Below are 14,503 nucleotides of genomic sequence, written 5' to 3' on the forward strand. Positions count from 1 at the left end.
TTCAACTTTTTGTTTGTATTATCACATAGTACTTTCGAGAAAATTTCTGTGATATCGACAAGAAATGCACGGAAATGACATTAAAAACAACTGGAATTGGTTTTTTTCATTTTTTCGATCAAACGATACTTTGTTTCGGAAAATCGACCATCGCATCGGCACAACCTTACAGATTTCTCATTAGAAAAAAAACAGGGTGTTAAAACCTAAGCCTCGAATTTCAAACAAAAAAGCAAAATAATCTGAAAACTCCAATCAAACAGTCTTTAAATTCCCAAATATTTACACTTTTTTCACTGCAAAATTTTCAGAATATTCCGTTTTTTGTTCTATATTTTAGGCTTAGGCTAAAACACCTTTTTACGACAAGAAGTTTCATTCTAAGCCTTTGTATGAAAAAAAAAACACGGAACATTCTGAACATTTTCAGGGAAAAAAAGTGAAAAAATAGAGGTGGGCGGGATTGCGCTCCACCGAAATGAGCAGTTTCGTTTGTGAAATTCCGTCGCTGTGGGATGTTACATCTTTGGAGGACTATTTTGGAGAAGTGGCGGAGAGGTCGTTCTAATTTAAGAGAAAGCTTGGAAGAAGGGGGTGGAGAGTAGACAGCAGAACAGTATTCGATGATCGGTAACACATAAGTTTTGAAAAGCGCAGCGTAGAACAGCGGATTGTTGGAGCGGAAAGATCTAAGTAGTTGGTGAGATCGGAGCATAGCAAGGGCGATTTTCTTGAGAATGTGTTGTTCAAATTTAAGGAGCGGGTCGAAGGCTAAGATCTCTGACTTGGGAGGACGGGAGAATAGAGGAGCCGTCAATTATGATGGGAATTTTGAGAGCCTAATCGAAGGAGTGATGTTTTGGAAGTGGCAAGAGGGAGAGAATTCTTAACGGACCAGGTATAAATGATGTCAATGGACTTCTGAATGATAGAGGGGGAATTATGAAAAACTTTAATGTCATCGGCGAAGACCGAAAAATGGATGGAGGGAGGAAGCGAAAAGAGCAAGTCATTGAAAAAAATTAGGAATAATAATGGGCCGGAAACCGATCCTTGGGGAACACCGGATGGAATGATGAGACGAGTGGGATCAATGTGAGAGTTTACTTTTACCCATGGGGGGGGCCTGAGGAAAATTTCAAGGCCCGGTAGCAAAAATTTTGTCATTTTGAACCGAATTTTGAGCTCTTAATACAATTTCCTATATTTTTTGTGCTTTTTGGATTGTTTGTCTGTTTGATCAAAAAATATTTGAAAAAACTCGAAAAAAATTTTTTGATCGAAAAAAATCACATAAGGGTCCCCCCTTATGTGTTTTTTGAAATTTTCAGAACTTGTGGAATGACAGGCCCGCCGGGTTAAAAGTATGCTTTTACCGAGAAGGTCCGGTTGGATAGGAAGTCTTTGAACCATCTGCAGAATAGTGTGGGAATCCCAAAGGAGACAAGCTTTTCAAGTAGCAGAGAATGAGGAACTTTGTCAAACGCTTTCTGGAAGTCGAAGAAAATTATATCCACCGTTTTGTATTTGGCTAGAATACGCTTATAGATTGAAGTGGAGTCGACGAGTGACGAAATGCAGGATCTGTACGGTAGGAAGCCATGCTGAAAGGAATGGAACTTGTGAAGGTTGTCTGTAACAAGGCGACGACAGATGATTCTTTCCATGATTCTGGCGACGGGGTCGGTTAGGGAAACTGGCATATAGTTTGCCGGATTGGAGAGTTGGCCGGATTGGAGAAGATGGCCGGATTGGAGACGGAACTCTGGCCAAAAAAATGCTGAACATTTGTATTGTGAAAAACACAGATTCAAATCGAAGAGAAGGTAATCGAAAAATAAATCGAAAAGTAAATACAAAAGGCAAACAATAAAATCAGAAGTCGTCAAATATAAAAAGTTCTCAAAATCTTGAATTCCTGTGGATATTCGCTATTTCGTATCTCCAGCTATGTATTTGCTGAAAGCATCTTTCCAGAAATGGTCGGCTTTTGGGATTTTTGAGTTTTTCAGTTCATCTCGACTGTTTTCACTATTTTGATGTGGATCTAAACGTTTTAATTGAATAAAATGGTTGACTGGAAGCCAATTTTAAGAATGAAAAAATGAATCTGAAAATCTCAAGATCAGGCGCTAAATTGTGCTGACCAGACTATTACGATAACAAACCATTATTAATTTTTCCTGAAAAGTAAATACTGAACGCAGACCGAATCAAACAAACGATAATCATCTTCAAGATTGTTTAATCATCCAGCTGACCCTCAAAACGAGACATCTTCTGAGTTCCAGAGATTTGTCACCCATGTTTGGAAACTAATAAATATGAGTCAGACGTGCGCAACAGGCCGAAGAAAGTTATGCGAGAAGTATATGTTTACATTCTGGACACTACGAATTCTATCTCTAGAAGAAAGTTGTACTGATATCGATGTACTTTTACTTTAAATCTATATTGATATTTTCATTATTCTTATTAGGTAAACTAACAACTACCGTGGAACCTGTGATAGAAGAACCTCTTTAACTTTGAGCCAATTTATCTCGATACCTATCAAAGATATAAAAAAGCTGTCCACTAGTAAATTGCACATCATAATTTCACAAGTATTTTATCAGTTGACACTTTTTCGATATCTCTTACAGAAGCAGAGATAAATGATGTCAAAGCTAACAGTGTGGGGCCCTTCTATTACAGGTTTCACGGTATTTTCATAATTGAGTAATTTAGTTACAACACAATCCTATAATGATGTAATTTGTCGTCGTCCGTGGTATTTCAATTCTCCCAGACCTGCTCCATTGTAAGTAATTTAAAAATAATCTGCTCCAAATTTCTTCAAAATTCAGGAGATGTCCAACACCATCGTTTTTCACTTATTACGAGTGTTGTGGAGAGTTTTTAGGAAACTGTTGTTGGAGATTCAGACAAGAACCAATGTGAGTTATTTTCCACAAAGATTCAGAAGAATTTCTTTCGAAATTTCCAGAATCATTTGTGTCATTCTAATTGTTCTTCTCCTTCTTGTTTGCTGTTGTTGTTGTATTGCATGGTGTGTGGTTGGAAGAAAGAAATCAACTAGTTGTGTAGCACCGGAAAGGAAGAAGACGACAACGACAAAAAAGGATTCCCAAATTCAGACAGTCAGCAGTTCAACAATAGATTCTGGAACCCAATGGGAACTCAGAAGGGGTTACGAAGAATCTGAAAAGAGGCGTTCCTATGCAGCAGCAAGAGATCGAGATTTGGATTATCAGTATTTTTCGTGAATAAAGTTTCTCAAAGTTTTAAAACAGTCATAAACTTGATATTTTCTCTAGAACGTTCTCCGATTCTCACAATTGTCAGAAAATTCTGTTCCTATTATTCTGGTACAAAAAACCGGAGCTGCGGAAGAGAAACGTCGGTCACCGAATGTCCGACAACGATAAATACCGTAACCTAAAATATTTCCATTCACCGTCGAATTAAAAAAAGTGGGACTTGGAAAATTTCGCGGGCGGCTTCCCGGTCAATTTTCGAGGCCTTGCCTCAAAATCACTACAGTAAGAAACGAAAATTATTTCTGTGAATTTAGCGGGATTTTCTAGACAAAATGTAGATTTCTTGGTATGAAAATGATTGCTAGCATCTCTAGAATCTGTTTTTTATCGAAAAACAGAACTTTATTGCGAAAGTAGCTCGAACGAGGTGAAAATCTGAAATATTACGTTTTTGCCGCACTTTTTCGTAGATCAAAAAAAGCTACGCCTTTCAAATTCTCAGGTTCCACTTTTTTCAATTCGACAATATTTGTTTTATTTTTTCACTGCTTTTCGTCGAACTGGCTGTTATTTTTTCCCAAAAAAAAGTCAGAAAATCAAATTTTTACCAAAAATACAAAATCGAGAAAACAAATCCGAAAAATACACATATTTTGTGAGGTTACCGTAGTTTTCGTTGTGGGACCTTCGACCAAAGCCACCGACGTTTCTCTTCCACAGCTCTGATTTTTGCACAATAAATCCCATGCTCAAACCTAGCCCTCTTTTTGAGAACCGGATAATTCTTTTCCATTCCCATTCATCTACAACAACCTCTGTTTACCTCGACAATTTAGTCCCCAGCACCAACAACTATTGTGCAATTTTCTCAAATTGCTCACTTTTTTCCCTTTTTTCTTCACCTTTCGGTTTTTCTTGAAAACACCTTTTCCAAAAACCAACAACATCTTATTTTCTCTTCTTCTTCTTCCCTAGTTTTTGCTCCTTTCTCTCTCCAGTATTTGTAATTCAATTCATGAAACGAAACGTGTCTTGTTTCCTCTCTCCAATCGACTATAAAATTGACGACTAGGGACCCCTCTTGAAATGGCAACAATGTCAGTTTGGAGCTCTCAAAAACAAAACATGTTTAGTTGGACCCAATTTGTCTGATTGAAACCACTTCTCTCAATTTTTCTCTCTGTCAGTCTGAATGGGAAAACAGACACAAACCAACACGATTAGTTTTTTTTTGGAAATTCCTTCTATCAAGGTCCGCGGTTATGTTTCAAGTTACCCGGTTTTATGGTACAAAGCCATTAGTGAAAATAATTAAAAATAGAGAGCAATTGAATTCAAATTCAGAATAAAATTGTAGACATCAACATACCGTATTTCCTCTAATTGGAAGCCCACCGAAACCCTCAACTTTGAGCTAAATTATCTCGATTCCTACGCAAGATATAAAAAAGATGTCAACTGATACATTGTTTATCATAATATCAAACGTATTTTATCAGTTGACCACTTTTTGATATCTTTCACAGGAACTGATTTATATGGAATTAAGGTTGACAATTTCGATAGCCTTTAATTAGAGTGTTTCCAGTATTTTTTATTGCCTTGGTTAATTTTTTAAATTCAATTTTCTTGTAGAATTTCTGATGAGTTGCTTCTACCACCAACGGGTTTTTCTTCTTCATTTTTTTTCCAATTCTTCTCCTAATCCATCCTCATCATCTACTTCTTCTTCTTCTTTCCGAGCTCATTCTTCTTCTTTCTTCTTCTACTCTTCTCATAATGTGTCTCTTTTGAGTTCTTTCCCATTGGGACCGCCCTCTTTTCTCTCGATTTCTACTTTTTTTGTTGTTTTCACATTTTGAAGTCAAATCAAAAAAGAGTTTGCCCCAGAAAAAGAAGGAAAGAAATGCAAGTCGCATGACATTCATCTGTCTTCTTTTTTTGACTTCTAGATCAATTTCAGAGTCGATTTCTATGTTGGTATCATTCTAGAGTTTACTTTGACTATTTTCTACAATAGAAAAATAAAAAAATTATCATTGAAAAAAAGTAAGAGACTCAACTACACCCCCTAAGACCACCATATACTTGCACTTTGAGCTCAATCATCTCATTTCCTGTAACAGATATCAAAAAGTGTTCAACTTACAGAATGTTTGTCATAATATCAGAAACATTTTATTAAGAGACCACTTTTCAGTATATATTACAGGAACCAAGATAAATTGGCTCAAATTTAAAGGTTAGTCGTCATTCAATTAGTTTACGGTAACTTGAAGTTCTGTTACTCCAGAAAATATGTTTCGGAAACGAATTTCATAGAATTTTATAGAATCTGGTTAGAATGGTCTGAAAATAATTTTTTGTGCAGATTCTATGCTGTTTGATTCCGAAACGAGTCATCCAATGACATACCTACAGTACCTAGCGAAAATGACAATTTTCACTGATTTCACAGGTAAAACGGGGTTGCCGAAAAGCGTACAAACTGTGGCTGAATTTTTCATCATGGTCCGATTACAAATATTTTATTTTCATACTTTTTGTCACAAATTTTTTCCCACTTTACTTAAAAACGCAAGTTGTAGCCAGTTTTCGATCTTCAGTCGTCGTTTACACGCTTTTCAGCAACCCAACCTCAATTGTGTTACTACTGAAAGGTGGGGGGGACAGGAGATTTTACGGGGGATTTTTGGAGCCAGAGTATGCATTTACCGTAACGGTGTACAACGCTTAATGTCACTCTGCGTACAGCTGTCGCCCTCGCCTTTATGTATGCAATCGGGCAGCGGCTTTCTCTTTGCACGCGTAGCTCAGTCGGTAGCAGCGCCGCACCTCCAACACTCGCCTCGACAAGTTCAACTCCTCGAGGAGCATATTTAAACGGAATTTCGACAACATTATTCTTCTCATGTCCCCCCACCTTGAAGTGGGATTCCAAACTATTTCTTTCACTGATTTTGTCAGAAACCTTATTATTGAAGTTAGCTGACTTCTATCCAACATTTCATCTTTGAACTCAAATTTTACCAAGTTCTTACTCAACTCAAAACGCTTCAGAAGAAAGGGTCTTCTTGCAAAAGAGTGCCGACAAAACAAGGGTCGATTAGGGCATACACTTTTGTCTTGAATCTGAAGTTCAGAACATGTCATGAATCTTTCCCGGTGGCGTAGTCGTTTGCCTTTTTCTTCTTCTTCAGCGTTTTTCTATCCTCCGGATACGTGACGTTTTCTTTCTAAATGCTTCTTCATATTTCTTTTGCACCACGTTCCTTCCGCCTAACACTGCCAGTTCACTTCTTTTTTCGTTTCCGGAGACCCTTTATTTCCATCCCCATCCACTTCAATTTCTTCCACTCGAGTCTCTTGCTCACCGATCGTTTTTTCCATTTTTTTTATTCGCTGCACTCCCCAATAACTCTTTAGAATTTTTTAACAGCTTCTTTTCCCTTTCCCAGTACTTTCGAACTTTTGCAAACAATGGCTTCGTCGGCTGGACGGGAGAAACTTCGAAGCCGTGGTCAACGAGTTTTCGCCTTTGGAAGTAGTACTCCGCGCGATTTGTCTCACATGAATAAGGTAATTCTCATGGGACCACCCGAAACATCTATAAAATGGATGAGTACTCTCATACTCAATTCAATTAGTGTGTTTTTTCCATTGAAATAACATCCAAAAAGATATAAAAAAGTATCGTAAAATGTTTATGTTTTTTAAGGAAACAACTTCTAGACTGCAACTACCAAAAAAATAATAAAAAGAAGAAAAGTTTCAGATACCTCCAAAATTGAGGAGTTACGATGCGAAATCTGTTGAGAAACCAGCAGTCGATGCACCAAGTTTGCATGATTACATTGTGAAGGCCAGAAGTCTTTCGAGAGAAGGTAATCTAGAAAATATAGATTTTTAGATGGCATACAATATCGAAGGGAGAAGATTTGACGGAATCCTTAAAAACAGAAATTACCGTATAATAAAGCCCTCTGTTAACTTTGAGTCTATATATCTCGGTTCCCAGGAAAGATGTCAAAAAGTAGTCTACAGAAAAAATATTTTTTTATATTATGATAAGTAATTTATCAGTTTACAAATATTTGATATATTTCACAGAAACAGAGATAAATTGGCTCAAAGTTTAAGGTTAGGGATGGCTTCTAAGTTGAAGAATACCAAACATACTCAAACAGCAATAGTACCAGAAACAATCTTCCGATTTTATTGGAATACTCTTTTACTCAAAAAGGCAACAACTACAAAAATGAAAATCTCATCTTGGTTTATATAAATTTAAAAATTCAGCTCAATGGAACAACTCTGAACAACTTTTGTATTCTAAAGTGGTCCTCTTGTTTCAGCTGGTGATACTCGCAACCAATTTGTCTTTGGTTCATCCACTCCCCGAACCCTTGCTCATCTCGATAAAATCCCTCATAAACAGCGTGTCTATGATGCCAAAATTCCGAAGAAAAGTGCAACACATAGCGATTTCAAAGCGGCTCCAATTAGGTTCACTCCTCGTAGGTTTGACCCATTTCAATCCAAAATTTACTTTCAGTTTTCAGCTACTGTTCCAATTACTAAACCAGTGAAAAAAGAAGAAAACCGTCATGTGATCACTTCGAAGGATGATGATATTGCATCTGAGCCAGATTTCGTTCAGGATAGAGAAGAATTTTTGAATGAAATGAAGAAGCATAAGAAGGAGTTAGAGAAGAAAAAATCTCTCGGAAAGACTGGCGAGTTCTCCTGTCTCACAGTTCTCGCTTAATAGTTTGAGAGCATTTTTCAGATTCCAAGAATCCGATGGAAATTCAGTCTCCAACTGCAGCTGAGACTCATCAGGAGAATGTGAAGTTTGCACATGCTCCAGAAATCTCTGGAAATGTTCAAAAGGCTGTTAGAATACATGCTGAGACTCAGGAAGAGCCAGCAGTTGCCACAAAGAATTTATCGGCTAACAAAATGAATGATCAGGTTTGAGATCTTGATTAGTCTTTGCTATAGCCTATAGGGATGTTTTTTTTCCATATTTTGGAGGGCCGGGCCGAGCCGATGAAGTGCCGGCCCGGGGTACGTACAGACGTTGCTTTTTTAAAAAATTTTTTTCGAAATTTTTTTTCAAAAATTTAAACAAAATCGACCTATTTTTTGACTACTTTCTACTTTGTTAGTTTTGTTGAATAATGTATTCTTTTTTCTTTTTTAATTCAAAAAAAATACCCAAATTTTCATTGGGAAATTTTCAACTGTGGTAGGCGGGCTGGGCCGGGCCAAGAAAATTCGTCTACCGGCCCGGCCTGGCCCGGCTTTTTGCAACTATGGTTTTTTTCCAACGTGCCAATTACAAATCTAAACATCCTGATTCTTTCCTTCCCTAGTTTATTTATACTTCAACAATCACATTCCCAAGTGTTCATTAATTATAAATTTAACTTATAAATGCCTTGGATAGCAGATTTTCGTTCGAAAGCTGTAACTCTTTTCACAGTCAGCGGCCCGTCGACTAGCTGTCAACGGCGCAATTCCAGGGCGGCGACTAGACGGTGTCCATCCTTCCACGCCCCTTTAGCCCCTGTAGCAGTTATCCACCTGTCCCTGTTCTAAATTCTGAAATTCTGGGTTCCTAATGAACGTCTACAACCTCTTCCAGATCGAAGTGAGCCAATTGATGAATGAAATAACTCCTGAAAGTGTGCCAGCGATCGCTGAGAGTCCAGACAATCAGAAACCGGCAAATGTCGTTGGAGACTTGTTGGCAAAAGTGCAGAAGGTAGCTGAAGAAACTGTTGATAAGGTGAGACGGGGGAGAAATACGATAAGCTGATAAAAGTATGTCATTACACATTTTTGCAGACCAAAAACACCATTGGAGCTGACGTGGCTAAAGTGGGTGTACCTGATAAAGTGATTAGGAACTGATAGTTTTTGATTTTCAGACAATTGAAAAAACAGAGAACGATATTGCAAAAAAGGTTGATCAAGTTGTAAAAGAGGGGAAGTCTTCAGTAGGAGAGATAAAGACAGATGTAGAAAATGTAAGAAATCAAAAATCAAAGAAGTAGTGATTTTTCTGATTCAGAACATTGCTGAGAAGGTTGACGATATCACAAAATCTTTGGAGAAAACTGCGAAAAGTTTGGAGGAAACAAGTGAGAAATTGGGAAGCAAAATCGAAACGGTTCGAATTTTTTGAAAAAAAATTTAAAATTTCGATTTTCTGATTTTCAGACAGCTTCTGAAATCAAACCAAAACTTGAGAATGCCTCAAAGGACGTCATATCGGATGTGATGAAGTCAGGGGAAAAACTTATTGGAGACGTCACATCTGAATTCAAGAAGGCCCTTGAATCCTCTGATCACAAAGTGGATTCAACCAAGATTGGATCTTCCGCTGAGGACGATGTCAAGAACGGATTGAATCTTCGTCACTTTTGAAATTATTAGTTCCATATCTTATCGTGCAACTTTTATTAAAAACAAAAATTGATTGTGCATTCGAATTTTGTTTTGTGTATATTATTATGATAGTGGGAAGAAAATTGATAATAAACAACTGTTAGACCAAATGAACCCTGACTTTGAAATGTACACAACCACAGAGCGAAAAAAAGACTAGTATAAACCAGGAGACAAAAAAATAGGTCACAACCAGGAAGAAATGATACAGGATAATAGAAAATATCTACATGTGTAACTCTAGAAAAAGATTATTTCAAATGAAGACTTGGAAGTGTTGAACTGACTCCGTTCACCCAAAGATTCGCACATGCCACATCAAAACATTGACCACCGTAATCAATTGGATTTTGAACCGGTTGGCAACAGATTACACATTTTCTGCAAACTTTTCTGGTAAGGGAGATGAACTTTAAGATATATTTTATACCTGTCATCGGTGCATTGTTCTACATTCACATCAGCTGATGCTTCTCCAAAAAAGGGTTCCCATTTTCTTTTTAGATTCCGACAGTACTCAGCTTCTTTCGTGGATTGAGTGGAAAGTAGAACTCCAGCAGATTTGCAAACTCTTTCCAGTGTTTCGAAAGTTTTTGCCAAACTTTTGAAGTAGTTTTCTCCTTTTTCTGTTTCTAATATTTCCAAAATCACATCCTTTTTGACATCTTTGAATAATTGATTTGCTTCTTCGACGACTATGTAAATCGCATGAACAGTTTCTCGCCAGCATTGTTGATTGGGCGTCTCGTTCGCATCCTTTATATCTTCCATTATATCAGAAATGTCATTACTGAAATCTAGGCCAGCCAAGTCTTGAGCACCGCTTTTCGCGGGCGAGTTATGAGCAGACGCCTCCTTTGAATCTGTATCTTTCTTTTTCCTCATACTCCTTCGTGGCAATAGTGATGTTGGGATGAAAGCAGATGGTTTAATTCTGCAATAAGGATACTATTCAGTTTAAAAACATAACTTTCACACCTACTTTCCGAAAGGCACAAATGAAGATGATGTGTTAACTGTTGGTGCTGGATTGCAAGCAGTTGGAAACGCTTGAACTGGATTCAGATAAGGAATTGGAAGCGAGTTCATTGCACACAACGCCGCTAAAGATTCTCCTTTTTGTGCCAATGCAATGAGAGCCAGAAGAGAGAAGAACTCAGGACGAGTCAATTGACCCGGTTTCGCCCGATTCACAGCTGACCAAATGTGCGATAGAACGTCTTTTGGGAGTCCAGATGTTCCCATTAAGTTGTAGACTGAAAAATAGCTATTTAAATAGACAGAATATGTTTTATGTGTGATGCAAACTTACCTAAACCAGTATTTGGTAGAGCACTGGATGTAGTTCCTCCACAAGCAACTAGAGCATCCAAGTAGAACTTTGGAACTCTCGATTCATCGAGAAGCGCGGGCGGTAAAAGTCCTCCACCGGCACATAACATTCCTAAAGACACCAAGGAAGTAAGACAAACATCAATCAGTTTTTCGTTCGTTTTTATGTTTTTTTTTCAAGGCATTCCGGAAACATGAATTTTAACGAGCGGTTGTTCTTGGAATCATTTTTGCGGAGTTTTCTGGTTTCAGAGGATTAAAAGTACTTTGAAAAAGTGGAAGATGAACTAAAGCTACTTTTACGAAAGTTGAGAAAAAACGTAAGATCATAAGAAGAATCATGAGTTATTTATGGATTTTCGTAAATTCGAAGAAACTTTGGTTTGTAGCTTGAATCGCTTTCATTCTCACCATTTTTGGTGCGTGACGAACCCCATTTCCAGAACATTTTCTAGGCGAGGATATAATAAAAAACCGGAACTGTTGTGAAAGTTTTGTGACTCTTGACACGTGGTTTTTGCCTTTTTACCTGTTCTGCCATGACATGGAATGTTCCCACTTCTAATGACTTCTTCCAGTATTTGACTATCCATAGAGAATTTGCCTTCCATCTGTGAATTTCAAACTTAAGCATTCAGGACAGTTTCATCTTGTTTCGCAAAAGTATTCAGTTTGTGGAGTCCCACCTACAATTGTTTTTCTCACACTTGAAAACGATCACGATGAAAGATTTATTGTCTAGTGAAGGGACTTTCGAAAGCATCAGATTGTCACAACCCTTTCTGATAGATCTCTATAAAATTCATATGGAACGAAGTTGAGAAAACGAGCAAGTATATGTATATATTTCATACACTAAAAGGAAACAGGACACAAGTCGTCGTAGAATTGGCAATGTTAGTACACATTGATTTTCAAAAAGTGGGAGAAATGGTTTTAAGTCACTAACACATGAAGAACATCTGGCGAGGGAAAAAGGAAAGTCAACTGAGATGTTGACTGTATCGTATAATTGCCGATGGGAGGGAAGATGGGTGGGTTTAGTGGGAAGGGCTAGATTGGTAGAAAAAAAAGAAAAATACATTTATTGATACACGGAACTCCGGTAAGACGGGGAATATTGGGGAATGAATTATGTGAGCATGTTGGCGAATTGAAGAAAACGACTTAGGATGTTCCAAGGATAAGAGCGACAATCATACCGTAAAGTCCCAAGACCTGCAAAAAATATACTGTAAAGACAGCTTAATATGAACACCCTTACTTCGGAGAAAATGAGGATAAGGATCATTCCGACGAAGAGTCTTGGCTGTTGAGCAGTTCCGCGAACTCCAGCATCTCCGACGATTCCGATAGCGTATCCAGCTCCAAGTCCACAGAGTCCACAAGTGAGCCCGGCAGCCAAGTGAGCGAATCCCTTGTTCAGGTCGTATCCTGCCGATGCTGCTTGAACCTTACCCTTCAAAACCATGGCGACGACCAAACCGTAGATACCAATGATACCTGAATTTCAATACTCTAAAAATAACGAAATTAATTCGATAACTAACCAGCCATAATGACTGGAATGACGGATTTCATGATAAGCTCTGGTCTCATCACACCCATAGAGCAGATACCGACAGCGGACTTGGCGGTTCCATAGGCGGCTCCCAGGACGGTGAAGATCTGGGCCGAAGCGGCACCCATGTATCCGAAAAATGGGGCATATGCAGCGTGCTCAGCAGTTTCCAAATCGTACGACATCCTGGAACAAGTATATTAGCAAGTGGTTCATTGCCAAACCACAATAACGGTAAAAGAATGCGATTAGAACGCAAGACAAAAAATGAGAAATTCAAATATTGTTAATCGAATAAAATATCGCTTTTATTGGAATGTGGGAGAAAACCGAAAAAAGTAATATTCAATGTACATGATGAAAAGTAGAGGCGTAAAGAAAAATGTGATAAAAGAGTGAGAAGCAGAAAACGGTTCAATATTCAACGAGAGAAAATATAATCTAAAAGAGGAAACAAGTAAAATACCGAATTTTTGGCTCACTGAACAGAACCTAGGCTGGCGTTGACATGATGCTAATAGTTTGTTTCCAAAAATAATGAGGTCACGTTCGAAAATTAGGTAGCTCCGAGGATAAGAGCGACGATCATACCGTAAAGACCCAAGACTTCAGCGAAAATAAGAATCAAGATCATTCCGACGAACATCCGCGGTTGTTGTGAGAGGGCCCTCACTCCCGCGTCTCCAGCAATACCGATTGCATATCCAGCTCCGAGACCACATATTCCACAAACCAAACCCCCGGCAAACTGGGAGAATCCGTTGTTGATGGTGTAGTTTGGACCTGCTGGCTCAACTTTTCCCGAGACGATGACAGCAACGACAAGTCCGTAGATGGCGACGATTCCGGCCATAACGACTGGAATGATGGCTTTCATGACAAGGTCCGGTCGTGCAACGGCCATCGAGGCGATTCCAGTTCCAGCCTTCGCTGTTCCATATGCTGATCCAGCTGCAGCAAAAGCCATGGCCGCAGTCACCCCCAGGCTTCCGAAGAAGGGGCCGTACATAGCCTGCTCGGCTTGCATGATGCCCGCCGTAACTTCTTCTGAAACCATTCCTGAAACATCTGAGTGAAAATTAATGTCTACAATGAAAGAAGTAGAACGAGCAAGATAAGGATAATCAGATTTAACTTCGCACTAATTTTCATTGATTTTTACCGAGTCGCGCATTAAAAAGGCCCACTCAAGTCTTCATAACTGAAAGCCGACTTTCAATTGTCATGTGACGGGTGAAAAAAGGTTGGAATGTTAGCCTGAGAGCACAAGAAAACGCGTTAAATAGGATATCAAGCTGATTTGCACAACGAAAAACCATTATCGACAAAATTGAGACCGAAAGAAAGAACAACGCGACTGCCTCGCCACTGGCCGAAAACCGAAGAGCATCCACGGTAAACTGCGACCAAAAACCGAGAGGACGACGGGCGTCGCGGCTGCGTCGCGTTGAAATTCGATGGAGCGAATTTGTACGAGACACACTTTATTTTTGTTGGAAATTTCTCAAAGGCATATTGCAATGGTTTTGCGAGAAATCTCCGGGTTTAGAAAAAAAATATCTGAAAAATGAAGAACTAATAGGGTTATTCACCAACATGTAGAAAAATTCGGAGAAATGGAGAAAATTCCGCGAAACCGCGGAGAATGAACCAATCTAGCTGAAATTTCGGAGAAAATCGGAGAAAATTATAAAGAGCATATTCACAAAATTTTGGGTCGCAAAATCAATTTTGAAATTTTGGCTGGAATTTCAGACAAAATGGTCAAAGTGGATATTTTGACCCCAAATTTTTTGAATATGCTCTCTATAATTTTCTCCGATTTTTTTCCGAAATTTCAGCGAGATTGGTTCATTCTCCGCGGTTTTGCGAAATTTTCTCCATTTCTCCG

At 38.5% G+C, this 14,503-nt stretch overlaps 5 protein-coding genes across 5 annotated transcripts; 2 read left to right on the plus strand and 3 right to left on the minus strand.

Moving 5' to 3' along the window:
* Window positions 1–2,657: 2,657 nt before the first annotated feature.
* On the plus strand, window positions 2,658–3,269 carry CBG09996 (the record flags this gene model as incomplete). The annotated part of the gene is made up of 4 exons (XM_045244238.1): window positions 2,658–2,697; window positions 2,731–2,803; window positions 2,850–2,939; window positions 2,990–3,269. The coding sequence occupies 4 exons, from the start codon at window positions 2,658–2,660 to the stop codon at window positions 3,267–3,269; spliced, it is 483 nt and encodes a 160-aa protein (XP_045094172.1).
* Window positions 3,270–6,743: 3,474 nt separating this feature from the next.
* Window positions 6,744–9,698, plus strand: CBG09998 (the record flags this gene model as incomplete). The annotated part of the gene is made up of 10 exons (XM_045244239.1): window positions 6,744–6,842; window positions 7,039–7,147; window positions 7,619–7,780; window positions 7,826–8,011; window positions 8,053–8,237; window positions 8,914–9,057; window positions 9,117–9,149; window positions 9,200–9,298; window positions 9,343–9,441; window positions 9,492–9,698. The coding sequence occupies 10 exons, from the start codon at window positions 6,744–6,746 to the stop codon at window positions 9,696–9,698; spliced, it is 1,323 nt and encodes a 440-aa protein (XP_045094173.1).
* Window positions 9,699–9,970: 272 nt separating this feature from the next.
* Window positions 9,971–11,662, minus strand: CBG09999 (the record flags this gene model as incomplete). The annotated part of the gene is made up of 5 exons (XM_002641623.2): window positions 9,971–10,100; window positions 10,150–10,653; window positions 10,702–10,975; window positions 11,032–11,163; window positions 11,581–11,662. 5 exons carry the CDS (start codon window positions 11,660–11,662, stop codon window positions 9,971–9,973), a joined length of 1,122 nt encoding a protein of 373 aa, XP_002641669.2.
* A 556-nt stretch (window positions 11,663–12,218) lies between these two features.
* On the minus strand, window positions 12,219–12,797 carry CBG10000 (the record flags this gene model as incomplete). The annotated part of the gene is made up of 3 exons (XM_002641624.1): window positions 12,219–12,269; window positions 12,316–12,554; window positions 12,602–12,797. The coding sequence occupies 3 exons, from the start codon at window positions 12,795–12,797 to the stop codon at window positions 12,219–12,221; spliced, it is 486 nt and encodes a 161-aa protein (XP_002641670.1).
* Window positions 12,798–13,168: 371 nt separating this feature from the next.
* On the minus strand, window positions 13,169–13,669 carry Cbr-vha-1 (the record flags this gene model as incomplete). Its single annotated transcript, XM_002641625.1, has 1 exon — window positions 13,169–13,669. One exon carries the CDS (start codon window positions 13,667–13,669, stop codon window positions 13,169–13,171), a length of 501 nt encoding a protein of 166 aa, XP_002641671.1.
* Window positions 13,670–14,503: the final 834 nt, after the last annotated feature.

This window comes from Caenorhabditis briggsae (assembly GCF_000004555.2).
Source record: "Caenorhabditis briggsae complete genome, chrIII, whole genome shotgun sequence".
Classification (NCBI taxonomy): Eukaryota; Metazoa; Nematoda; class Chromadorea; order Rhabditida; family Rhabditidae; genus Caenorhabditis; species Caenorhabditis briggsae.